Source organism: Pelodiscus sinensis, chromosome 3 (genome assembly GCF_049634645.1).
Source record: "Pelodiscus sinensis isolate JC-2024 chromosome 3, ASM4963464v1, whole genome shotgun sequence".
In the NCBI taxonomy this organism is placed as follows: domain Eukaryota; kingdom Metazoa; phylum Chordata; order Testudines; family Trionychidae; genus Pelodiscus; species Pelodiscus sinensis.
Genome location: NC_134713.1, coordinates 102,633,096 through 102,651,191, shown reverse-complemented (window position 1 = coordinate 102,651,191; position 18,096 = coordinate 102,633,096). Strand labels below are relative to the sequence as shown.

Genomic DNA, 18,096 nt, shown 5'->3' with positions numbered 1-18,096 from the left:
GAAGTGACAGTTTTCAGGCTAGAATCAGGAAAGAGGAGTGAGGATCAGGTTGTGGTCCATGAATGGACATCAGAAAATAAGATACAATCAGGAGTCACAGCAGAACAAAACTCTGTGTGGTTGCCCAGACAACTTCTGGAGGCATCCTCCATTGTTAAACAGTGTACTTGGCCAATCAGATGACTGCATGGTAGTGTTCCCTGGACCAATGCTCCTTCTAAGGTGGGTGATAGCATCACAGCTTCACAGGTGATTAATCAGCCCCACTCAGTCAGAGGCTCAGGGCTCTCTGCACAGACTGGGCGAGGCTGATTGATTACCTGGGAAGCTGTGCTGCCACCCACCTTAGTGGGAGCACAGGACGCCTTGGGCCTCATTCCTATGGTCCAAGAGCAAAACTGAGTCAAAATGCTTCTTTTCTCACCATACACCACCCAGACTGTGAAGAATGCATGGGCAAACCAGGCACATACCTAGGGGTGGGGGGCAGAGATGAGAGGAAACATTGGTTTTTTTTAAAACTGATGCATTTTGGCGCACAAATGGGAAGAACTTTTCTCATCTGAGTGAGTGGCATTGCGACCTGGTGCACACGATTGCACCTGCCACACCACTCAATTTGGCTATCTGCCATTCATCATTATAGAGAGGCAGCCAGGCCACTGGAGTGGTGTGGCAAGTGCAATTGTGTGCACCAAGCCGCAACGCCACTCACTCAGGCGAGTCAAGTTCTTTCTGTTCATGTGCAAATCTACACCAGGTGGATGAGTGGGCAGCGACTGACTTCCTACAGAGTTAAGATTCACTTTGCCATTCCCAACAAAAGCAAGGAGAGGGGACAATATTGGTAAAGAAACTGCTCCCTTCTCTAACTGCCTCCTTCACCAACAGTCTTGGATGGGAATTCACTGTAATGGCACACTGAAGAAACTTTCTGCAAGTGTGTAGTTTTCCTCTTCTTTCCATTTATCAGCTGTTTGTACTGATTTATTAGAAGGCTAGGCCCTAATAGCTTTGCCTAGGGCAGTGGTTCTCAAAGTGTGATCCATGGAAAACCAGTAGTCTACAGATACCTCCTAGGTGGTCTGTGGCTCGAGCATAGCCGAGGAGGCACAGGGGGAATGGCAGCAAAGGGATGCGCTGGCTGGAGGCATGGTGGCACCCAATGAGAAGCAGTAGCTTGCATGCTGCCCTGCCACGGCAAGCCCTCTAGCACTGCTGCTGCCCGCCATGCAGCCCTGCCCTCAGGGAGCTGACACTCTAGACTGTCAATCAGCATCCGCCTCCCAACACTGCGCCTTGGCATCTGCCTGTGGGCCCTGCTGAGGTAATGGCCACCAGGAACGCCACCTTCCAAGATAAGTGAGACAGGGAACAGGTTGCGAGCAGCTTGAATGGGGCCCCCATGAGCCATCGCAGCACTAGGTTTAAATCCCACTGGGGAATGGACTGCCGGGCCTGCGGGTATAACCTGTCCAGGCCCTTCAAAAACCTCTTGACTATCAGAAGGGCGAATACTGAGCGCCCTCGCTCGCCCTGATGAAAGGCCACTATGGCTACCAGGTGTACTCTAACCGAGGAGGTAGACAGCCCCAGCTGCCTGAACTCCAGCAGATAGCCTAAGACACACTGTGTAGGGGCCGCAAAGGGGTCCAGCTCCCGCTCCCTGGCCCAAGAAACGAACCTCTGCCATTTAGCCCAATACGTAGCCCTAGTAGAAGGCTTCCTATTTTCCATCAGTACCCTTTTAACCAGGTCCGAGCAGAGGAGCTCCTTCCCCCTTAGCCACTGATCCTCCAGGCTGTGAGGTGCAGGGAACGCAGGTCCGGGTGACAGAGGAGACCTCACCCGATGTTCTGCGTGAGCAGGTCCGGGACCTGTGGGAGGAGGATGGGGTCCTCCATCACAAGTCGCTGTAGGGTCGTGTACCAGTGCTGGTGGGGCCACGCTGGGGCAATGAGGATCAATGTTGCCTGGAACCTCCTGACCCCTAAGAGAATCTCGGGAATAAGGGAGAATGGGGGGAACGCGTATAGGAGGCCATTGGGCCATTGCCCTATCAGGGTGACCCCCAGGGACCCGCTCCCCCTCCCCCTGTATGAGAAGAACTGGGGGCATTTCCTGTTGCCGCTCAAAGCAAACAGGTCGAAAAGGGGAGCACCCTACCTCAGGAAGAGCAAACTGACCACTTCCCCCTTGAGGGACCACTCATGGGCCACAAAAGCTTTGCTGAGCCGGTCCGCCAGGGTGTTGTCCACTCCTAGCAGGTAGGTCGCCTGCACGTATATGTCGTGCGCCACACAACTCCCAAAGGGCCATCGCCTCCTGGCACAGGGGAGAGGAGCGAGCACCACCCTGTCTGTTGATATAATGCATAGCTGCCACTACCGCCATGCATTTCATGAACACCCTGGGGATTGCGGAAAGGCCAAAGGGGAGCACCGCAAGCTGGTAATGGTTTCCCTCCTCCCCCCACCGTGAATCTCATGATGAGGGGCAATGGAAATGTGGAAATAGGCATCTCGAAGGTCAAGGGCAACAAACCAGTCTCCCTGATCGAGAGACGGGATAATAGAGTTTAGCATCACCATTCTGAACTTTTCCTTCCTTATGAAGGTGTTCAACCTCCTGAGGTCCAGTATGGGGCGAAGGCCCCCCTTCGCTTTGGGGATGAGGAAGTAGTGTGAATAGAAACCCTTTCCCCTGAAGGCCATGGAAACCTCTTCCACCGCCCCCAGCGAGAGGAGCGTGGCCGTTTTCTGCCGGAGGAGCTGCTCGTGAAAGGGGTCCTTGAAAAGGGACCAGGAAGAGGGGGACGGGGTAGGGAGGGAAAGGAACGGGATAGACTATCCCCTTGCCACCACCTCGAGGACCCACCAGTCCAACGAAATAGCCGCCCAGGCCTGGTAGAAAAGGAATAACCTGTCCACAAAGGGTCGATTTAGGGCCCCTACTGGATTGCTGTCCTTGTTCGCACTGTCAAACGCCCGACCTGGGGCCCTGGGACTTGTATGAAGGCCCCTGATTGTTATCGGAGCACAACTGGGAACGCCTCCTGGCGTTCCTGTTATTGCCACCCCGGGACCTACGCCTAGTCTCAAACCTGGCCCCTTGACCAAACCCCCTCTGATCTTGAGGGGTCAGGGGTTGCCTCTGTGGGGCCGGGGTATGGAGGCCCAAGGACTTCAGAGTCGCCCGAGAATCCTTCAAACTATGAAGCCGGCTGTCTGTCTGCTCAGAAAATAGGCTTGGGCCCTCAAAGGACAAGTCTTGCAGAGTGATCTGCACCTCCATTGGGATGCTGGAGACCTGGAGCTTCGGCGGATGACTATGCCGGTAGCCATTGCCCGTGCCACTGCGTCCGCCGTATCAAGGGCCGTTTGCAGGGCTAACCTGGAGACTATCCTGCCCTCCTCAGTGAGGGCGGCGAACTCCTGCTGAGCATCCAGAGGCAAACATGCCTTAAACTTATATGCCTCCACCCAAGAGTTATAGGCATACCTGCTAAGCATGACCTGTTGATTGGCAATTCTCAACTGCAGGCCCGCAGTCGTGTATGCCTTCCAGCCCAACAGGTCTAGCTTCTTGAGCTCTCTACTCTTTGGCGTGGAGCCCAGCTGTCCTTGCCTCTCCTTGTTACAGGCTGCCTGCACAATCACCGAACCCAGAGGCGGGTGGGAAAACAGATGCTCATGGCCAGCCTGAGGCACAAAATACTGCCTCTTGACCCCTTTCTGTGTAGGCGGTATGGATGCTGGGGTTTGCCAGAGCATCTTGGTGATTCTGGCCACCATTTTGTTTAGGGGGAGGGCGACTTTAGTCGGGCTATTGGCAGTGATGATGTCCATGACAGGGTCCTGCTCCTCCTTGACCTCTTCTGCCTGGACCCCCAAATTCTGGGCCATCCGTCTCAGGAGGTCCTGGTGGGCTCTTGCGTCCATGGCTGGCACTGCCGGGGCTGGGTCACCCAAGGCCTCATCGGGCGGCGAGGAGGACGAATCTCTCGTCTCTAAATGTACCTGGGGAAGCACGTCCCCTGAACCAGGTGGATGTTGCAGTACTGCCTGGGTGACCGTCTGGGCCGGTGTAGGTGGCTGATGCGAGGGGGCCATGATCCCCGCCACGCCCGAAAGGAAAGGTCTGCTCTCCGACCCTGGGTCCCAAACCAGCGGGGTCACCGAAGGGGCCACCCTGCGCCCTGAGCGAGAAGAGGGCATCACCGACCCTGACCTCATCGACTCTGGCCCCTGGGCCTGGTGATATGCCCAGGGGGTCCAGAAAGACCACTGCTGAGGGGACTGCCACTGGGGAGGCCAGGTCTGCACCTCCACAGGGTGATGAGACCAGTCCCCATGCTGGGAACTTGAGCGGTACCAAGGACTGTAATGCCGTGGCCTACTGGAGCGTCTGGAGGAAGCCCGGGAAGAGATGGACTCCACCTCCGACCCGGAGAAGTAGTCAGAAGCCGATCAGGGTGGTGCTGTCGATCGCTCCTGCCCCTTCTGGTGCATGTGGCGAGCCATTGCCATTGGCTTGCCCCGGTGCCCTGGCGGTGCCGGCGGGTGCTTGGCCTCCTTCTCTTCTCCATGCAGCCATGGTGCCGGAACTATGTGCGGCCGGGGGTACCGGCTGAGCCAATATTGGCATCATCAGGGGTGGTGCCACGGCCTGTGGTGCCGGGGATTGCGGCTCCAGATGGGGTGGCACCGAGACACTCGGTGCCGCTGTAGCCTGCACTGACTGTGCATCCCATCTGGGATGGGGTTGTGAACCACCCGGTGCCAGTCCCGGGGACAACGTGAGCTCAATCAGTTCCTGAGCCTCCAGGAATGTCTCTAGTGTCAGCGGACCTCCTCCAAGGACAGGTCTAGGGACTTGGAGCTGCTCTCTCTGCAACGGCTCTGCTCTGGTGCCAGAGGGCTCTGGCGCCCACTCCTTTGGCGGGTCTCCCCTCTACGCGAGGGGAACCTGTCCCAGTGCACCTTCTTATGCGCACGTGGGGCCAGGGACTGGGACCAGTGCCGTGGTGCTGACCTGTGCTCCTGTGCCGAGGCATGCTTCCCGGCTCCCGCTCCAAGCCCGGTGCACTCTGTATCAACGTGGCCTCCAGTGCCTGTGGTTGGAGCGTGGACTCCATGAGCAACAGTTTCAGTCTCAAATCCTGCTCCCTCTTAGTTCCGGGCTTGAAAGACTTGCAAAAGTCAGTTAGCTGACCCTCATCCAAACACTTTAGGCAATCCTTGTGAGGGTCACCACAGGGCATCGGTTTAGAGCAGCGTCTGCAGGGTTTGAAGCCCTGAGGCATACCCTCCCCCCCTTGCACGGGAGAGGAAGGAAGATACTAACACCTAACTAATGAATAAGAAAGAAAACACTTAACACAGATAACAACTATTTACAGAAGATAACGGGCGGTAAGAAGGAACTGGGAGGGGTTGGAGCCAGCAGGAGTATATATGCGTGGCTATGCTGGCACCACTCTAGGGGGCTCCCTAGCTGGACCAACGGGTGCTGCTAAGGGTAAAAAAGTTCTGACGACCATGCACGCAGTACGCGCACATCCTACTGGAACTGACATAAGCAAGCACTTGAAGAAGAACCTAAGGCCTGGGGGCTGGATGCAGCCCCTGGGTTGCTGGATTTGGCCTCGAAGGGTTAGGGCTTCCCCATCATTGGAGAACCAGCGTTGACATTCCAGCCCCCCTCCCAAGTCTTTCTGTAGACCCCAGCCTGTGACTGATTCCCCATCCCTACCTTAATGCATAAGCCAGACATAGCTTTCTGAAGCATTCTACATTCACACACCATTAGACACATTTCATATTTAAATTAAGATAAATTATTTTAATTTTTCAGTGGAAAAATCATTTGGGGCTGTGCGCGCGTAAAGAAAGGGCTCATGAAGTGAACTACATGCTGATTACAAACAACATTGACTGTGAGAGCCATTGGTTCCCTTTGCATCCAAAGTGCTGCAATGGTTCAGTAGGCACACCCTGCAAATTCTAGGTGCGCAAGTACAGTTAGGAAAACTACCCTATTCTAGGAGACTGTTTTGGTTACAACAGTCTTGCAGCCCCCTGAGATGAAGGAGGGCCACTCACGTGGACCACTCACTAGCCTTTGGTGGCCATCGCTCATCTAAAGTAAACTTACAGACCTTTACCTGGCACCCCAACTCTGAGCAGTTTACATCCATTCCTATTAGAAGTTCACAAAAGAAGGGTCATTTTCCATAAGGGAAAATATTTTCATATGAAGCATAACAGTTATACAAAAAGTTGAGAAAATTGTAATATGGATTTTCTCTCTCTTTCACAGATGATGAAATAGCCTAGTATTAGACCTAATGATCAGAACTCAGCTTCTTAGCAGGAATCATTTCCTCCTGTATACTATCAGCTCATACTATGGATTGTATATGATGCACATTTTGATTTCTGTTCCATTTGCTTTTCACAAAAGCAAAAACCAGAGATGACAGCACATTAGCTTAGCTCATTCCACTGACCTGCCTTCTTTTGTATTCACTAACTTTATTAATTCATAGCAGTGACATGGGCCATGGGCCTTTAATGTCATTTTTTGGTGTCAATGACAAACTGTCAAGAAGACATCTGAGCCCCTCCTTCTTTCTTTTTATTGCTGTTATTGTCTTTAGGATCAGGCCCACCCTACGTCTCTCAAGTACTTAGAGTGACTAATTCGCTTTAAAGGATAAACTTACAGCATAATGCTTTTTGCAATCTTCGGATTTTGATGGCTGTACGGTATGCAGAGAAACGTACATTGTTCAAGTCAGCTGAAATATTACAGAGAAGAAATATGAGTTATTTTGAAATAAGAAATAATATCAAGAAATTCACAATACTTCCTTGACACACAATTTCCCAAATCATTCTATGAAGTTTATCAGTGAAGTTTGAGGTTAATTTCATTTTACAAAGCTGAAAAGAAGGAGGAAACACAATATTTCAAAAACAAAATGCAAAGACAACCATGGCCTTAGGGCCTGATGTAAATCCCCTTAGAGTCAACAGAAAGACTTCCCCTTGACTTCAGTGGTCAGGCCCTTGGATGTTATGACACTGTGACTCTTTGTCCTCATACTTGTCTGGAACGTACTTAGGACACTGTTTACAGTCTAAAACCAGACAATGTAAAATCTAAAATGAGACAGAAGGCATTTCAGAGTAAATGCAGGTGTTTTCATTGGCATGCTGCTGAACTAGGTTCATATAATAAACTAGGTTTTATTGCTTTGAGAGATTGCAAACATAGCATCCTATAGTCTATGCATTCTTATTTAAAAGCATAGGGAGCCAGAATCCCATGAACACTTGAGGATGGCGATATAATTGCTATTGAAAAATAGATAAATATACACACAAACTACTACATTAAAAGGCAAGGTTGCAAAAACAATTCTATTGAATTACAGTTGTTTACTGAATAATAATACAGATTGCATGATTAAAATACCTAGTTTCCTAGCTCTAAGTCTTCAGTCATGTAGCAGGGTAGGGTTAGTTAAACATAATCTATGACAGTCATGGTCAGCAGAGAATGAGAGTTTCAGTCAAACTGGTGGAAATGGTAACCAAACTTTTCCGTGACATCTCCCCCCCCCCCCCCCCAAACCTCTGCCCCGCCTGACAGCAAGGGCCAAGATAGGGACTGCAGCTTGAAAAGCAGGGGAAAGGGGGGAGATATGGATGGGGGTAAGTGGGCTCAGGCTGGGGCCACGAGCTAGGGAACTGGGTAGTGTGCCCTCTCTGCACCCTACGGTGCTGGCTAAGCCCCAGTTGCACCCCACTGAACAGTCTTCTGCAACCCCAAAGGAGGCATGTACCAGTTGGAGAGCCTGTGTGTTACACTGACTCCATAAATTTTTTTATGTTAAAGGAAGTGTACTCACCTAGTGACTGGAAGAGTTCAGACATTTTAGGATGATCCCAACAGGTTGTTTGTGTCTGGTGACTGTAAGAGAAGGAGATGTGCAAAGTTTGAGACAAAAAAATAAAATGGAAACACATTTTGAGCCACATACAGGTTAAAATCTTTGGTTATAAGTAAAAAAGAAAAATCCCTTAGCTTTTACATCTAACTACAAGATTTATCATCCAATATAATAACTTAGCAGATAATCATCCCATCTTTAGTATCCATGACTAGAATGATTTATTTCTGATCCTTTTTCCCCCCAGCCTTCCTTTTCTCTGTTTTTTCTCTCTATCATTTGGTCACTGATTCTGAAACCAAGACGGTAACAATGGGGTAAAGATGCAATTCCCTGCTGTCTCAACATATCAAACTTATTTTAAATGTTTGAAGTATTTTTTACAAAATGGAGGCTTTTATTTCATAGTCTTCATTATTTATTTGCAATTAGTCAATATCAGGATACGAACAGTGATCTTATGACTTATCCATAATACTTTTAACAAAGTGCATAATAAACTTTCCCACCTGCAAACCTATCATTACATAATATCACAGGAGAATTTTCTAGATTTCTGTTCTCAGACTACCACCACAGAATACCACCAATTAACAGAAGAAGTAACCTATCAAAGTATCATGTTTCCAGCAATGGGAATAAAACACAAGCTTATCTCATGCTCAATGAAATCTCAATTTTTTCCAGCAGTGATGTTTTGATTCTATTTCTGTATAATAATTGTTGGAAAGATTATACATTCATACCACACACACACATAGATGTTTAAAACTTAAATCAGATTAATTAGACAATTGACATACTGGATGTTATACTAAAAAGATCACAACATTCCTGCTAAGAATTAACAAGTCAGCATTGTAAATGAAACAATCCCAGGTTAGCAAATTAAGCAATATTTAATGAAGCAGAAAAACCTACTGTCTTTAATCTTTGTTTTTATTTGAACTTGTCAGAAAGCAGACTTCGAGATCAACATAAGCACGTTTTCATCACATTACTTAATTTCTGAATGAACACAAATGTTATCGTGTGCATGAAAATGGGCTCACTGTAGTTTTATTGATGACAGTAATTTGAGAACGCTATCACACACTAAAACAGGAGAGTGTTTATTTGCACTTGTCAGTAAGCAGATATAAAGATAACCATAAGCAAATGCACAATACAAAATATTTAGCACAAACATTAAGAAGTGGCTACATTTTATCTCAATAGTGGTTTTTTTAAAGTTCTCTGCTTGTTGCATTTTGATGGTAGACGTTGTTTTGAATATTGTACAAAAGCAAGGTGACATGGAATTAAGACCCATAATTTACCAAACTAGGAGGAGGAGAGGGGAGGAAACAGGAAAGATCAAGGTTTGATAACTATCCATGGGTTCAGATTTTTTTTTTTTTTTTTTAAAGAATCTTTGGACTGAAAGTCTCATGAAAATAAACTTTCTTGGGAGATTCCTGAAATTCAGAAGAACTCAGTTTCTTATAAAAGTCTCTCGGAATATTTCAGAACCTTAAAGCAGAGAAAGTTGGGGGGTTTTTTCTTCAAATGTGTCTGTCAAACTTTCCTTGGCAGAGGGAAGCACTTCGTTTACTCGCAAACAGATGCTTTGGTTCTTAACTGAATTACAAAGTGATATTTTGCCATTGAACTCAGTGGGCCATATCTTCAGAAAGTATAAATGTCCTGATTGACAGTAGCTAAGGAACTGGCCCAGTAATACCTTCAGTACCTATTGTAGAGAGAGAAAGCATTTTATTCTCTTTTACTGCGTATTTCTGCGCTTAAAGGCACAAAGAGCAGCCTATCCAAGTGACAAGACTCTACCCAACCTATGGATGAATCAATCTCTTCTATTTCTGAATTCAGGAAAGAACTTTAAGTATTTCCTTAAATCATCACTATTCAAGAAAGCAAATTAAAATGTTCTTAACTTTAAACGCATCCTTAAAGTTACGCAAGTACTTCAATGCTTTCCTGAATAGGAACAACTTCTTATACTGCAACCTTAGACAGGTTTTAGTTTCATCATAAAATATGAAAACTGAATACATAGAAGCCACTTGCGCTTGTCCTTCTCTGTAACAAAGTCACCTGAAAGAAGACAGTAAAATTTCTAGACCTGACAGCTATTGCCTGTCAGACAAAATAATAAATCAGCAGTGAAACCAACTCAGAAAGAAGGAAAACATGTGTTTGTTGGTCCATTGATGGCACAGAGCTATGGTGATTTACTGTGCTGTATTCTGAATGATTCTAGTGTAGCAGTGAATTAAGATGCCAGAGCCAGGGTAAGGGGTCTGTATAGTTTCAGTGCATGGAAACAGAAAATTCAGTATAATGGTCTGCATTGATCAGTCAATTAAGTAACCAGAGAACTAATGCCTCAGCTACTCTCACTGAGGTGCAGGCTACTGCTATTGCCAAGAGTCTAACAGTGCTAAGTGAAATGCTGTCATTGTCCCCTCAGCCGTTTCTCTCTGACCTACATTGCTGGCAACAGTTGTATCCATCATAAACCACAGAGTCACATCTAAAATAAGGGCCTTCAGTAAAGCTCATTTAAAACAGTATGAGAGTCCTTCAAAAAGTGTCTGGTAATTTACTTGTCAGCATCATGACTGAAAAGTATCATCTGGCATGGACTGCATTAGTGTCTGGATTGTTAAAGGGCTTTAACCTGACAGAACTGCAAATCTCTAAATTACAAGCATAAGTTGAATGTGGTAGTTTGAGAAACATTTAAATACTCCTTTACATCAGTTTTAAAAAAATTCTTAACATTTCAAAGGATTTAAAAGCTAAAATATTTGTTACAAACCCCCAATATAAGTACATATAATAGATCACACTATGGTTCATCCCAAACTCTATCTATCTGACCATATCTTAAACGGGACTATTCACACTCTTCACTTCAGGCATGTGCTTAAGTGCTTTGCTAAATCAGGGCCTCTGTACCTCATTCCATTCACCTGTAAAACAGGTATTATGAAACTTGACTGCCATTAGTGAGATGGTCTGAAAACCTCCGCTGGAAAGATGGTATGGAAGTGCAAAATTATAGTTTTAACTCCTATTGTGCAATCAAAAATAATAATGAAATGGCTCTAAATGTCTCCTCCCCAACACAAAATTGTTACATTTTACTAAGCCAAAAGGAGTAGTGTTTATCTCCTTACTGAATTGTCTATACAGTAGCTTTTAAGTATATTTATGGAAGGAACCTAAAACAATTATTACATAGAGAAAGTAATGACTTCAGAACATCTTACTAATGTTTGCTATGAAATGTCTGGATCTGTGACATTTTTGCTGTCATAATCACTGGCACTCCATTCTCCTGGTCTGTAGGATTAACAGCCACAAAACTGGATAACTTAAGTATTAAGAACAGTCTGGGATCCCTGAAAATTTTTCTTTTAATTATTGTATTATTTATTAATAATACAATAATTATTATTATTATTATTGAAATTACATATATAATTTTCTATGGTACCTTTTAAGTGAAAATCTCAAAGGGCTTCACAAGTGTTATTGTAGCCTAACCCCATGCTAGATGAAGTGGCATTTTCCTACTTTACATATAGTTAACAGTGAGGTAGAGGGCAGTTAAATGAATCTTCCCATGTGAGATATGGTAGAGTAAGGATTAGAATCCAGGAACCCTCTCTCCCAATGCTTTGCTCTACATATCACTACCTCCCTGTAATGTAATAATCACCTGGATAGCTGAATTTTCACTTTGACATGAAAAGACAAAGAATGTCAACGAGATCTGTGCTATTCAAAAATATTCCCAGAACTAACTCTACTAAGATCCCCTTATTTTTCACCATCGGGAGTGGTGCATTCTCAATATGCCTGTTCATAGACTAATGGATTTTTAAAGCTCTCTCGCACTTCTTTCACACAGCTATGTTTTTGGTCAAATGCCATTCTATCTGTTAGTATACAGTATGAGAAAGGTAACCTTGTGACCTATAGTACTGAAAATGGAATATGGAACTTTTTTCCTCTAGGTCATTGTTTCAATAGAGCCCTGTTTGCTAGTGACCAAAAAGTTATTACTATTGGTCTTGGATTGCTGCTGGGTGTTTACATAAAACGAATTTGATTGTTTAAGTCTTATCCCCAGAGGACAAAGCTTTATATCATAAAACCACCATTCACTGTTTCCAGGTTTGTTGGTAGGCTTAGCAGAGAGGCTTGCTCCCAGCCAAGGTGCAGACATTCCCTCAATGACCCAAGCACTGGAGCTAATTAATTCAGGTGAAAGCAGCACCATATTGTCAGTGCTGCTGCTACCGGTACCACTGTTCGTATTATATATCTCTTCTGTGGATTACAGACTTCAGTTTCCAGGCAAGTAAAGCTGACATCTTTCATATACACCAAATCTAAACAAACACACACACACACACACACGCGCTACTCAAAAACTGCAAATGAGGGCATATTGGATAGGGCTATAAAAGTGCTACTACAGTTTCATATTAATAAGGAATTAAAAGGAACCAATCTCAATGTTGCTATTTCTCACTTCAAAGCTGTGTTTGATGATAATTTCATAACACATGGGGACTTTTTATGTATATACAAATTGAATTTCACCAGAAGAATGAATGTGTGTGCAGGTAACCTTAACAGGCAACAAAAAAGAATGTCAGTTAAAGGAGTCATTTTAAGGGTCTCAAAATAGGAGGCAAGCAAGTTACACCAATATGTGCGGATTTGGTTTATAAAGCAGCCCTCTGAAATGAGACCTATCTTTCTCTGCTGCAGACACATTAGCTTTTGTGCTGCTGATGCATGACTAATGCAAAATGATCAACCTATAAAAACCGTACTTAGAAAGTAAAGAGACTCATAATGCTGTTCCATATTCCATAGTCCTGTATAGGTCACAAGGTTACCTTTCTCATACTGTATACTAACAGATAGAATGGCATTTGACCAAAAACATAGCTGTGTGAAAGAAGTGCGAGAGAGCTTTAAAAATCCATTAGTCTATGAACAGGCATATTGAGAATGCATCGTTCCCGATGGTGAAAAATAAGGGGATCTTAGTAGAGTTAGTTCTGGGAATATTTTTGAATAGCACAGATCTCCTGCTTCTACATAGATGACACGGATTTGCAGAGACACTGTGGTAGAAATTTCTTACTGTGTCTTGATGGCTCTTTTATGCAAACTCAAGCCATAGTGACCTGTCCTGAGTCATATACAATATTGGTTATGATTTCCCAGAAGGAGTATCTTCCAGTCCCAGTAAGGAACCACTGGATGCTTCTCTGCCTTTCTGATATGCTGATTAATAGGGAAGTAGGAACATACAGAAAAGAAGCTTTTGACAACAACAAAAAACAAGAAAAATTGTAGTAAAACGATGATGATATTTTTCCTTAAAATATTACAAAAAAACCTTCGTCCCATTCCCCTGATAAGGGAGCAAGGGGGAAAAGACTTGGATTCCATGAATTACTCCTCTGCCTTCTCCTTTCACCAGCCAGGTGTGAGAAGCAATCACGGAATCCAAATACTTTTCTCTCTCTTATCGTCAGGATAATGGGAAAAAAAGCAAGCCACATCCCGGTAAGCGCGGCTGCTGCCCCCAACCTGAAACGGTGCCCTTGGAGCAGGGTAATAACAGTGCTATATAGCACTCCCAGTCAAAAAGGATCCCTGTGGTTCTGGTCAGTACCACCAACCCGGCTGTTACCAGTCTGACTGGAGGTGATGTGGGGCTAAGACAGGCTAGCCTCTACCTGTTCTGGCTCCATGTTATGCTTCTCACTTCTTAGTCTATATGCTTCTCCTTTCTTAGTCTAAGGCTACATCTACACTGGCATGATTTTGTGCAAAAACTCTTTTGCGGAAGAGTTCTTGTGCAAAAACTCTTCCAGAAGAGAGCGTCTACACTGGCATGTGCCTTTGCACAAGAGATGTGCTTTTGTGCAAGAGCATCCATGGCAGTGTAGATGCTCTCTTCCACAAGAAAGCTCTGATGGCCATTTTAACCATAGGGCTTTCTTGCGCAAGAAATTCATGTTGCCTGTCTACACTGGCGTCTTGCGCAAGAACAGATGCACAAGAGGGCTTATTCCTAAGTGGGAGCATCATAGTTCTTGCACAAGCAGCACTGATTTCATACATTAGAATGTCAGCGTTCTAGTGCAAGAACTCATGGCGAGTGTAGACAGGCAGCAAATTTTGGCAACAATGCAGACACAGCCTAAGGGTCCCTCCCTCACTTTTTTCTCCACTCAAGATCATCCCATCTGAAAAAATGGGTTTTGCCCAGGAACATGATTCTCACTCACTCTCTTTCTGTGTGTGTGTGTGAATCTATCTATCTATCTAAAGTTGCCACAGGACTACTCATTTTTAAAGTTACAGACTAACATGGCTACTGCTCTGAGACTTCTAAATATGGTGAGACTAACATATTGTTAAGGTTCATAAGAGCAGCTGGTCTACCAATTTGGACTGAAACTTCACAAAAATCTCCAGGAGACATTAAAAAGCTTCCTAACCTGACCCAGAAAATAGTATTTGAGCCAGAAATAAGGCCAAAAGAAAATTTGGATCTAGAAATTTGACTCTGAGCACTCTCACTTCAAAAAATGGAAGTTACACCAACACAATTTTTTACAGACCATCAGTTCAACAGTGCTATCAACACGCACATCAAAGAACATAAAAACCATAGAAACAAACAATCCTAACATAAGCAGTGCTTTATTCTATTCTATTTACTACCAATTCTATTGCCTCTCCCATGTTGAATAGCATTTTATTCCACAAGCAGTTCAGTGAGACTGCTTGTGAAGTAAGACATTGCTCTATTTGACAGAGAGAGGATAAACAGGTCCACTATGAATATTCTTCTGCAACAGGTCTTTCTGAGGGGCAGTGGGCAAGTAGGCTTTACAAGGTGTGCCGAAGGGTCCAGAGAGGCAAAAAGGACCTTTTGTGGAACTTGGGAAGTCCACAGGAGAGCAATTCCACTGCTACAGACATGCCAAGGTCCTGGAGATTCCAAAGGTATTCTGTGTGGGAGATCCATTGCAATCAACATACTGCACAGACTATGGTGAGAGATTATGCCATGCACTTTCAAAGAAATGGAGGAACCACCTTATCAACATCCTGTACAGCAAACAGGAAAACATGAAAAAAAAGCTCTCAAATCTGGAGACTTCCATAAAAAAACCAACCTTCCACACAAACTTCCACATGGCTGGACTTTACTAAAATAAGACGGGAGATTTACATTACACACTTCACTTCTCTACAGAGGAAAAAGGACTGTAAGCTGTCTAAACTCCTACCTGCCACATGGGGCCACAATCGTGGTACCCTTAACTCACCCAGCAATATCGTCAATCTATCGAACTACACACTCAGCCTGGCAGAAAAGTCTGTCCTATCTCGGGGACTCTTTTTGCCCCACCACCCCCACAAACATGAGACAGTTCTGCGGTGATCTGGAAGCCTACTTTTGCTGTTTCCCACTCAAGGAATACTTTCCACACAATGCTGAACAGCGCACTGACACACAGATATCCACCCACCAACAGCACAAGAAGAACTCTACATGGACTCCTCCTGAGGGTCGAAATGACAGTCTGGACCTATTCATAGAATGCTTCTGCCAACATGCACAGGCAGAAATTGTGGAAAAACAGTATCAGTTGCCCCATAAACTCAGCCATGCGGAACACAATGCCATCCACAGCCTCAGAAACAACTCTGACATTATAATCAAAGAGGCTGATAAAGGAGGTGCTGTTGTCATCATGAATAGGTCTGACTCCCTAAACGAGGCTGCCAGACAACTCTCCAATACCACATTCTACAGGCCACTTTCCTCAGATCCCACTGAGGAATATACTAAGAAACTGTACCATAAGCCCAAGACACTCCTTACACAAGCACAGGAACAAATCTACACAAACACACCGTTAGAACCCCGACCGGGTTTATTCTGTCTACTACCCAAGATCCACAAACCTGGAAATGCTGGGCACCCCATCATCTTGGGCATTGGCACTCTCACCGCAAGACTGTCTGGATATATGGACTCTCTACTCAGACCCTATTCCACCAGCACTCCCAGCTACCTACGAGATACCACTGATTTCCTGAGAAAACTACAATGCATTAGTGATCTTCCAGAAAACGCCATCCTAGCCACCATAGATGTAGAGGCTCTCTACACCAACATCCCACACATAGATGGAATACAAGCTGTCAAGAACAGTATCCCTGATGATGCCACAGCACAACTGGTGGCTGAAATCTGTGACTTTATCCTAACACACAACTATTTCAGATTTGGTGACAATATATACCTCCAAACCAGTGGCACAGCTATGGGCACCCGCATGGCTCCACAATATGCCAATATTTTTATGGCTGACCTGGAACAACGCTTGTCCAATAGTGGCCCTTCTCTACTTATGCTACATTGATGATATCTTCATCATCTGGACCCATGGGAAGGAGGCTCTGGAAGAATTCCATCACAATTTCAACCATTTCCACCCCACCATCAACCTCAGCCTGGACCAGTGTACACAAGAAATACGCTTCCTGGACACTATGGTGCAAATAAGTGATGGTCACATAAACACCACCCTATACTGAAAACCTACTGACTGCTATGCCTACCTTCATGACTCCAGCTTCCATCCCAGGGACACCACACGATCCATTGTCTACAACCAAGCACTAAGGTATAACTGCATTTGCTCCAATCGCTCAGATAGACAAACACCTACAAGTTCTTCACCAAGCATTCTTGAAATTACGATACCTGCCCGAGGAAGTGAGGAAACAGATTAACAGAGCCAGACATGTACCCAGAAGCCTCCTACTAGAAGATAAGCCCAACAAAGAAACTAACAGACTGTAGCCATCACCTACAGTCCTCAGCTAAATCCTCTCCAATGCATCATCAGTGATCTACAACCCATCCTGGATAATGATCCCTCACTTTCACAGGGCTTAGGAGGCAGGCCAGTCCTCGCCCACAGGCAATCTGCCAACTTGAAGCAAATTCTCACCAGCAACTATACACCGCACTATACACTCTAACTCAGGAACCAAACCCTGCAACAAACTTCGGTATCAACTCTGCCCACATATCTACACCGGCGACACCATCACAGGACCTAATCAGGTCAGACACACCATCATGGGTTCATTCACCTGCATATCTACCAATGTAATATACGCTATCATGTGACAGCAATGCCCCTCTGCTATATATATTGGCCAAACTGGACAGGCCCTACGTAAAAGAATAAACAGACAAAAATCAGGTATCAGGAATGGTAATATATAAAAACCTGTAGGAGAACACTTCAATCTCCCTGGACACACAGTAGCAGATTTAAAGGTAGCCATCCTGCAACAAAAAAACTTCAAGAACACACTTCAAAGAGAAACTGCTGAGCTTCAGTTCATCTGCAAATTTGATACCATCACTTTAGGATTAAACAAAGACTGTGAATGGCTAGCCAAGTACAAAAGCAGTTTCTCCTCTCTTGGTGTTCACACCTCCACATCAGCTGTTACAAGTGGGCCTCATCCTCCCTGACTGAATTGACCTCATTATCTCTAGCCTTGCTCTTGATTGGTAGTCTTTTCTTATGCCTGTATATTTGTACCTGCCTCTAGAATTTCCACTACATGTGTCTGACGAAGTGGGTCTTTGCCCACGAAAGATTATGCTCCAATAAATGTTTATGTTAGTCTATAAGGTGCCACAGAACTCCCTGTCGCTGTGTAGGAGTGGCTCTTTTCTTACAGCTCAGTCAGAAAAACAGTGAACTGTTTGACTGTGGCACAAAGCAGTATTTCTGATAGTGAATTCTTTTTCTGTTGGTTCTGTGTGACTCATTTAGGAAAACGATGTTGTACATCTCATTCTCTGACATAAAGAGTATAAACCATGTTCCACAATATTTCCAATAAGAAACATTTCATGAAAATTTGGCACCCCCCAAATAAGACCAACATAACAGCATGAACAGATTTATGTATAAATAAAAATGAACAGAACTGGTCATAATTAACAGTGTTCTAACAATTTTTAGATTTTAAGTCACTGAAAAATACAAACC

At 44.9% G+C, this 18,096-nt stretch overlaps 1 protein-coding gene across 12 annotated transcripts in view; it reads right to left on the bottom strand.

Moving 5' to 3' along the window:
* UTRN (utrophin) overlaps positions 1 to 18,096 on the bottom strand; it is a 569,920-nt gene that overhangs the window by 86,111 nt on the left and 465,713 nt on the right. For all 12 annotated transcript variants that reach the window (XM_075924350.1, XM_075924351.1, XM_075924354.1 and 9 more), the window contains 2 exons: positions 7,919 to 7,980; positions 6,728 to 6,802 (listed from right to left, as the gene is read on the bottom strand). In XM_075924350.1, coding sequence (XP_075780465.1) covers positions 6,728 to 6,802; positions 7,919 to 7,980 — 137 coding nt within the window. The remainder of the gene's footprint in view (positions 1 to 6,727; positions 6,803 to 7,918; positions 7,981 to 18,096) is intronic.